General features: G+C 57.0%; 1 protein-coding gene across 1 annotated transcript in view; it reads left to right on the forward strand.

Moving 5' to 3' along the window:
* Positions 1-4,261, forward strand: part of NSMCE1 (NSE1 homolog, SMC5-SMC6 complex component) — a 37,482-nt gene extending 33,221 nt beyond the window's left edge. The window contains exons 6-8 of the mRNA XM_058569811.1: positions 2,460-2,576; positions 3,393-3,513; positions 4,033-4,261. Coding sequence (XP_058425794.1) covers positions 2,460-2,576; positions 3,393-3,513; positions 4,033-4,112 — 318 coding nt within the window. The 3' untranslated portion in view covers positions 4,113-4,261. The remainder of the gene's footprint in view (positions 1-2,459; positions 2,577-3,392; positions 3,514-4,032) is intronic.
* Positions 4,262-9,264: the final 5,003 nt, after the last annotated feature.

Below are 9,264 nucleotides of genomic sequence, written 5' to 3' on the forward strand. Positions count from 1 at the left end.
CCAACGGCACTTGATTCATTAGGATAATGAGAGACTCTCCAGTGCCTGGAGAGCCCTGCTCCTGTGCTCTGTGTAAGACTCTGTCCTGGCATGGAGGTGCTGAGTCAGCTGCGTGGTCTGTCAGAAGGCCCTGGAGTGGAGAGTGGCCAAGGTCAGTGAGAGAAGGCCTTAGAATGGAGGAGGGCTCAGAGAAAGTGTGGATCCTCAGAGCTTGGGCACTGGGCACAGTAGATGCTTAGTAAATACAGCTTGAGCCTGACTCTGACCTTGAACTTGTTCGCTGGGGCCTGGGATCACTGCGAGGTCTACTTAATCTTCCCTCAGGTGCTTCTAGGATTTCCAAGTGCTGGGCCCCACATCAGGTGCTGGAGACACAACAGTGAGGAAAGCCACACCTGGTCGTTGCTCTCATGGGCTCATGGTCTGGTGAAGGAGCCAGATTAGTCAGACATCTCACTGAAGCAGAATTACAGACAGAAAGGAAACATGATTTTATAACAACTCGAACCAAGGAAACTGCCCTCAACTGAGGAAGTGACACTCGAGGCTGTGTAGGAGGCACGTGGAATTGAGTGGGGAAGATTACCCAAGGGAGAGGGAGCAGCCTGGGCAAAGCCTCTGTGCCTAGAGGGAGCATGGTGTGCTCAAGGAGCTAAGGCCAGGGCGCCCTGAGCACAAGGAGAGTGGAACAGGTGAGCCTGGGAGGTGGGTCCGTCAGGGACTTGGTTCTTCAGCCTGTGAATGGTGGGAAGCCCTGAGAATTTAGGCAGAGTGACAGTGCTGAGGCTTGCACAGACCAGGTTGCTGGAGAGTGTTACAGAGGGGCAGGAGTGGGCTGGAGTGCAGTTAGGAGGGGGTGAGTTGGATTAGGCTGGTGGCCATGGAGATGGAGTGCCATTATGGATTTGTGAGCCTTGGAGAAGGTAATAGCCACAGGCCCGAGGACAGCCTGGGAGCCTCGTGCAGCAGCCCCCCTCCACTTCTGAGACTCTCGGGCTGCCTCCCGCCTGCCCTCCCCTGCAGTCAGTTCTCCTGGCTCTCTGACTCTCCGTGCCCATTTGCCCCATCTCTCCCTCCGGCTGGTCACCTGGCCCTGCCATGGTGGCCCAGAGTGACCCTTGGCGTGGTTACATGAGCACTGTTGGCCTCAACACTCCTTGTGGGGATGGAGGCAAGAACAAAGCGGGAGGGGGTGTATATCTGTCAGAAATGGGAAAAACAGCGCTTGCCTGTTCTAGGAATTTGATAGAAGATAAGAGAAAAGGGAAAGAGCACTCGGGGAGACTCAGCAGGCTGCAGTGTCCTGGCAGGGCACCTCCCTCCTCCCATCAATGGTAACAGAAAGGCTAATAGGTTCACATCCTGATTCATCAGTTGACTTTGATGAATCAACTCCTGGCTCTGTGACATTGCCTTTTGTGCTGGGTCTCCCTCACCCTGCCTCTTTCCCGTAACTTGGCGATAGGGTCAGTGCTCGCATCTGAGCTGCTGACGCACTTCCTGGCTTTCCCAGGGTTTTGGGGTCACGTGGTGTGTGGACTATGCCCAGACGTGGAAACCAGGAGGCCCCATCACCCACACCACCATGGTGTTTTTTGGGGCCTGTCCCTGCCTCCTCTGAACCGTTTCCAGCTTTGTCTGTAAAATGATGTAACCAGAAGTGATCTCGGATGGTCCCTGCAGGGGCTCCAGGCTGCAGTGCCGGGGGGCACTTGATCTGCTGCTTTCTGGGGGTGGGGTGGGCTGGGGGAAGAGTGGAAGGAGTGCACGCCTCGATAGGGGTTGTCTTGGGTTCGCCCTTTGGGGAGACTGCCTCCCTTCCCTGGCCTGAGGCCTCATCTGAGGAGGGCTGGGACAGTGCCTCGTGCATGCGGCTGCTGTGCAGACTCACCCTCCACATGTGTGAAGGCACAGTAAGGTGCTGAGAAAATGCAGGGCGGCGAGAAGCCTCGATTTCCTCTTAGGTCTTTGCCTAAGTTTTTTTTTTTTTTTTTTTTTTGAGGAAGATTGGCCCTAAGCTAACATCTGTTGCCAGTCTTCCTCTTTTCCTTTTTTTCTCCCCAGAGCCGCCAGTACATAGTTGTGTATCCTAGTTGTAGGTCTTTCTACTTCTGTGTGGGACGCTGCCTCAGTATGGCTTGATGAGCAGTGAGTAGGTCCGTGCCCAGGATCCGAACTGGCAACCTCAGGCCGCCGAAGCGGAATACGCGAACTTAACCGCTGCGCCACCGGGTCGGCCCTCTTTTCCTGCGTTTTCCCTGCTTAAGGCTCTGCTAAGGGGCCAGTGTGGACACCTCTTGGCTGAGGTTGGTGAAGTCTGCAGTGCAAGGGGCGTCCACACCTTTGCATCTCCCTGGGCCTTGGGCTGTGGGCCTGCAGAGGGAACAGAGGTGCAAGTGCGGAAAGGGCCTGGCCTGCCAGTAGCTTGAGAGCTTATCGCCTCCCGTTCTGTCCTGCAGAAGGAAGGGGAGTTCACCCTGCACAGCCGGGCCATCCTGGAGATGGAGCAGTACATCCGGGAGACGTACCCCGACGCCATGAAGGTCTGCAACATCTGCCACAGCCTCCTCATCCAGGTACCAAGTGGGGCACCCGCTCCCCCGGGCTCCACAGGCACTTCCTAGCACTCTCCCCTTGGCCCGGGCCTCTGGCACTCCCTTACCTCCTCGGAAGTGTCCGGGACGACCACGTGAATGCCTGCCTTTTCTCCTTGCTGGTTTCTCTGTTTTAGTCCATGGGTTCTTTTTATTCTCTTTTTCTCCAGACAGACTCTCTGCAGCCTTGTGCGTAGCCCGCACTGTCGGCAGTGGTGTGGTGAAGGTCTCTGTGTTGACCACTGATTTCCTGCAGCATGTTTACACTGCGTACTTGTAGGCTTTGCAGTGGTTGGGCCGGTGCTGGACTTGTCTTTTCCCTCGTCTTTAAGTTGTATCTTTTTGCAGTTGTCAGCTACACTGGGATGAGCCTCTTTGCACAGATGTCCTTGGGCAACCTGGTGATTATTTCCTTGGGTTGAATTCCTGCAAGTGGAATTTCTGGGACAGAGTGTGCACGTTTTTTAAAGGTTTTGATCCACATCGCCTTCTGAAAAGTTGTCGCCGTCCACGTGCTCTCCCTGTAGGATCTGAGGGCCCACGTGAGCAGGGAGCTGAGACTCGAGACGGCCTGGCTGCTCTGCTGGGAGTCTTGAGCTGCTTCCACCTCTGTTCATTTGTCGGAATTCTTTAATAAAACCCACTGCACTGAGGACTTTGGGATTATTATCATTATCAATCTGGGGCCTAGAAGACAAAAGTATATAGCCTGCTGGCCATATTCCTTGCGATTTCCTGAAGGTTTGTGAACATGGAGGTGTGTACAAGGCTCCACAGCTGTCGCCTTTCTTGTTTCAGGGTCAAAGCTGCGACACCTGTGGGATCAGGATGCACTTACCTTGCGTGGCCAAGTATTTCCAGTCGAATTCTGAACCACGCTGCCCCCACTGTAATGACTACTGGCCCCATGAAATACCAGGTGCGTGTCCCTGAGCCGTTCACGAGCTCTCCTGGCTTCTGGGAGGGTCTGGACTGGCGAGACTGAGCGCATGTCCCTGAGTACCAGGCCCTGGCACTAAGGGGGCACTTGCGGACAGGGAGTGCTCAGACAAGGGCTCCACACGTGTGCAGGTCTACACCAGCAGGACCTGAACCCCACAAGTTGATGCAGCTTCTGCAGTAAGTGAAGGCTGACCTCACTACACAGTTCTAAAAGGCTCTCTAGAACCCAGGAGAAATTCCGAAGTATCGGGGTTCTGGTCGAGATGGGGCTGTCTCCCTGGCAGCCATCTCAGGAGGGGGAAGTGAAAGCAGCGTGCACAGCCCCCTCAGTTAGTTCATCTGTGAACTGGGGCTAATTCTGCCTTCCTTGTGGTAGGGGAGGAGGGTTCCACTGCAGAGTGTTGGACATGGGACAGGCCCTCGGCACACGGATGGGCTGATGTTATGGGTGCAACCACCTGCCGTTCAGTCTCTTCTCGGCCTTTTCTGTGTGCAGAAGTCTTCGACCCTGACAAGGAGAGGGAGGCTGGCATCTCCAAATCGAACAAAAAGTCCTTGCGGTCCCGGCAGCACTAGCTGGCCCGCGCTGTGCAGGGCCACTGCTTTCGGGGGACGACTGCTGCAGCCCTGTCGGGAAGAGCGGCGTCCGTGTTCCAGGTGCCCGTGACGCTCCGTTGTGCACTGTGTCCACTTACCGACAGGTGTAGAATAAAGCTCACCAAGGAGTGGCTGGCCTCAGTCTGTGTCATGCGCCCCTCTGCAAGTGGTTCGCGGCCTGGCCTTTCCCTTCCTTCCCGGAGCTCGCTGGTGCCTGGGAGCCCCTTGGTTTGGGTTCCAGCAGGTGACGTGGGCAGAGCTCCTCCTGACAGCACTGGCCCAGGGCGGCTCACTGTCCTTGCTCTGGGCCGCCTTGCCTTCAGTCCCCAGCCTCGGTCACTTGTCCCACCCGCACTGGCCAGCCCAGCCTGGACGTGTGAGAGCCTTGGCCTCCCCAACTCCACAGTCCCAACACTGCTCTGGCCCAAGATGCCACTGGCCTGAACGGGCAGGAGGCGCAGGCTGGGCTGGAGGCGTGCTCTCTTCACAGGCCCTTCTGCCCCGTCTTGGTGACTGGCTGCCCCACCCATCAGCTGCCCCAGCGGGAGCCAGGGAGTCAGCCTGAAGCCTCCTCCTCCCTGGCCCTCCTGCATCACACCAGTCACCAAATCCTGTGCAGCTCACCTGCCAGATGGCCCTCAGCCCCAGAGCCGCTGCCCTAGGCCAGGTCCCCCTCCACCTCTGCACCGGCTCCCACTGCTCCTGGCTCCAACCTGCCCATCTGCTCCCATCTCTTCTGCCACAGCGATCTTCCCACCGTGCCAGTTAGCACGGCGAGCCCCTGTGAAGACCCTGGTGACCGTCACTGCACAAGGGCTCGGGTCTGGACACGTAGGGGTCACGAGGGCCGGACAGCGAGGCCCCTGCGCGGCTCACCGCCTCTCGCTGCCCCCCTTGTCAGCACTGCAGCGTTTCTTTCAGTTCCTGAACGAGACGTCCTGTTCCTCACCTCTAGGCCTTTGCACACATTGTTCCCTCTGCCTGCGTACTCCCCCCTCTCGTGTCCTGCCTCTGCTGGCTAACACCTGTCCCCACTTTAGATCTTGGGCTCCCGGTCCCCCACCTCACCGCACTTCCTTGATCATCACAGTTGCCCCACTATTTTAACTTCCTGTCTCCCCGACTCTCTTCCACCCCAATGAGTCAGGACCCTTTCAGTCATGACAGAAAACACAACTCCAACTGGCCTAAACAAGGAAGGACTTGGCCAGAGGGGGTCCTTTAGGAGAGGCTTGACCTGGTGGTTCCCGTGATGTCACCAAGCATCCATATTTCTGTCTCTGTTGCCATCAGGCTGGCCTCAATGCTCGGGGCCTACAAGATGGTCTCCCAAAACATCTTAGCAACTTTCTTCATGGTAGCAAAATGGCTGCCATACTTCCAGGCCTCACAGACCCATGCCCCAGTGTCAGGAGGAGGAGGGCACGTTTCATTTAGTGGCTCCCCCTGCCCCAGCAAACATGCTCATGGCTTACAGCTCCAATTGGATACTTGTGGAGGTGGGGAGGGGAACAGTCCAACTGGCGTTGGCTCATCAGGGCTCACCTCTGAGCCATGGGTGGGCAGCCCCTCCCAAGCCGCGTGGCTCGGGGGGGGGGTTCCCCTAAGCAAACTGAAGGTGCTGTTACCAGGCAGAGGGGGGCTGACCTGTGGGTGCCGAATTGGGGGGGGGGGTAGCCTCCACCCGTGCAGGCAGGGCTGCTCTGCCTGGTTCACCTCCACAAACCCAGTGCAGAGCAGACGCCTAGGGCATGGTGAATGAGTGACACCTGCTCTGGGAGGCTCACCCTCCAGCCTCAGGTCTGGCTCCCAAGCCCTGTGCCCACCTCCTCAGCGGTGAGAAGGCCTTTGGCTGAAGCCTCCGGGAGCCAGCCGGGGATCCTGGCCCAGCCTCTGAAGGCAAATGCAGGCCCCCTGATAAAGGCCTGTGGGCACGCCCAGCTGGGTGGGAAGGTCTGTGGTGTGTCAGGTAGGCACAAGAAACCATCCCCAGCTGGCTTCACCAGAGAAGGGGCTTCTGGGAAGGGTCTGAGGAAGCTTGTAGAGATGACGGAAAGGCAGGAGAACCAGTCTAGAAAAGACGGACCTCGGACTCGGGGGTTCTGGATGGAAAGTCCCATTCCTCAGTCACAACGTGCGCTGCTGCCCTGGAGATCAACTCCAGCTGTTGCCTTCATCCTCCCAGTGCGCTCTCAAGATGCAATTCTACCAAGGGGGCCCTGATTTACACTCTCCAAGACTGCACTCCCTGGGGGAAGGCAATGCTCCAAGATACTGTTCCGGAAGAAGGGAGAAGGGATACCAAGGGGCCAAAAGCAAACCAGAACACTGCAATTTACACACAGCCAGCTTCCCACCTGTCCGGGGAGTGGTTTGTGGTCAAGGAGAGGCAGGCTCATACTGTGCAGGTGCAGGCGAGTCCCAGCTGTGACCCAGGAAGCTCAGCACCTTGCTGCTGGGGACACTGGCCCTCTGGCAACCAGTCTCCCCTGTGTTGGTACCACCGTGAACTTCCTGAGGGCTCCTAGGCATGGCCCAACCAAAACCCTTACACACAATTCCAAAGTCCTTGCCTCGCACTTAAGGCCTTTGTGCCCCGCTGCCCGCGTCCCTGCACAGCCTTCCTCTGCTCTGCTCTCCCACTGCTGCCCGACTGTCACTCCAGAATTACTAACTGGACCAGTGACACTCACCGCTCTTCCCACTTCCAGTCTTCCCCTTCCAGGCCCTTCTCATGCAGCAGCACCATCAGACCTCGCCTTTCACAGCTTAGCACCCTGATCCTTCCCACCACTGGCGCGGTCCAGGCCCCTGCCGACCCCGCCTGCCTCCGCCCCTTCTCCTGGCTCCCTCTGCTCCAGCCGCATGGGCCCCTTCCTTTCTCCTGAGGCCAAGGCCCTCCTGCCTCAGGGCTGTTGTGCCTGCTGTTGGGAGCTCCTTCCTCAAATCTCGGCCAAACCTCGACTCCTGTCATTCAGGTTTCTATTCAAATGTCTACTATCAAAAAGTCATGTCCCCACCAACCCATCTCCTGTTGTCCTATTCTGACCTGTTATCCTGTTCTGTTGCCTTCATAGCACTCATCACTGTCTGCACATCTTATTTTATTGTCCATCTTCTCACCGCCCCCGAAGAGAGTGTGACACATGACTGCAGGGCCCTCATCAGGCTCAGATATGCCGTGACTAGCGTAGGGCTGCGCACTGAACAGGCCTCTGTGCATCTCCGATGGGCCCTCGTGCTCGCACCTCTCCTTGGCTCTGTGGTCAGCTGGTTAACACTTTTATTCCAAGCTGACTTCAGCCCACATTCCTTAGAGCTAAAGCCAGCCCTCTAGCTAGGATTACCAGCAACGCTGGAGCCTTGCCCAGATGGCATATAAAGATTTCCTCTTTTGCTGTCCTCCTCTTCTGACAAGGGAGGTTTGCTTGAGGCAGCCAGTCCTCGATGTCACGTTTTAATGAACATTTCCTCTAGTCCCTAACTAACTTCAGAATCACGACATTACGGATGAACGGCTTTTCTTCAACAGTGGCCAGAGCAGGAGGGACCTGCCAGCTGGGATAGATGGGATCGTAAAGGCGGGGCCGCTGGTGGCAGCTGGAGCCACAGCCATCCCTCAGCTGGGGAAGGGCTGTAAGTTATGCACGCGGGCCCCTGAGTTATAACTCTTCTGCAGCTAGGCAGCCGCCATTCCTCATAAATGGCAAGCGTGCTAGGCATGGTGGCGTTCCTATTTTATGCGTCACTACCTTCAGCAGCATTGATATCTAGTGTAAATTTTCCATGTGAAAAATTAGGTAAATAACTATTAATAATGCCAGATAGGGGAATAAACAATCTCCTTGCAAGCAGTTGCTCACAGAGCCCTCGATTCCACTTTCTGAATACCTCTTGTGTTTGCCCCTGTCCTCCACACCCATTGCCCGCCCCGAGCTCACTCACTGGATGAGTTCCACAGCCTCCCTGCAGGGGTCATGTCTGCCTGTCCTCCTCCCTGCCTCCCGTCAGCTTTCTCAATGCACATTCTAACGGTCTCGGCTCACAGCTCTGAAGCTGCAAGACCTACGTGTTACAGTTCAGATTCCTTGGCCTGATTGCAGAGGACACGAGTAGCTGGTTCCAGCCGCTCAATACTTTCCCATCCCCACTTCTCCTCGTTCCCCAGGGTGGGTGTGTGAGCCAGGCCACACCAATCAGAGCAGCCATCTCCCCTGCCCCTCAAGGATCACCCCTTGGGCATGGGTCCCAGGCCCGCCAGTCAGAATCTTCCTTGGGGTTTCTGAGCCTGTGGGTCCTGGTGCTGGGAGAATATGGAGTTGGCTGGCCAGGGCCACCATCTCCCCTGGTGGGGAGGCTATCTGCGAGAGGGGAGAGAAGGAAACCAGGGCAGCCCAGCAGAGACAAGTGGCCGGGGAGGGACAGAAGCCTGGCGGGTAAAGCCTGACCTCGGCTTCCTCCCGCAGCTCTTCCTGCAGGTCTGTGCGCCCCTCCCCACCTCCCTCAGCAGCCTTTCCTGCCAGGGAGCTGATACCTGTTTTGTTGTTGGTTTTCACTTAAACTAGTGTGAGGTGTGTTTCTATCACAACCAAGTGAGTCCCAGCCCACGTGGGGGTCAGGCCTGCACAACCTAGATGCTTGCCACACCATCCATTTCATCCTGTACCACCTCCCTCATGGCAGCTTCCTGCAGTCCCTGAGTCAGCTGTTCCCTCTGCCTCCAGGTCCACTCTCCCAGTTTCTTGGCAATTCCTGTGTGTCCTTCCAGATCCAGCTCTGGCCTCTACCACCATGATCCCATCCTTCTTCGGTGTGACCATCTCACATGGCTTCCACCACCCGCAGCATTTCCCACGGCTAGTACGGCGATTACTGCCGACCTGTGGGTCTCCCCGCCGAGACTGCCTGCTCCCCGAGAACTGGGGGCATCCTGTTCTTCTCTCCCTGGTGCCTCGTACGCCGCCTGCCCCAGAACAGTCTTGTGGGACTGAGCCCTTAACCTGTGGGGTCAGACGCCATCTCCACGTAGATAGTGTCAGAATTGAGTTGAATTGTGGGACACCCAGCCGGAGTTGCACAATTGCTTGCTGTGGGGAACACACATACACACGCGCACACACACACACAGTGA

Source organism: Diceros bicornis, chromosome 26, assembly GCF_020826845.1.
Source record: "Diceros bicornis minor isolate mBicDic1 chromosome 26, mDicBic1.mat.cur, whole genome shotgun sequence".
NCBI lineage: Eukaryota > Metazoa > Chordata > Mammalia > Perissodactyla > Rhinocerotidae > Diceros > Diceros bicornis.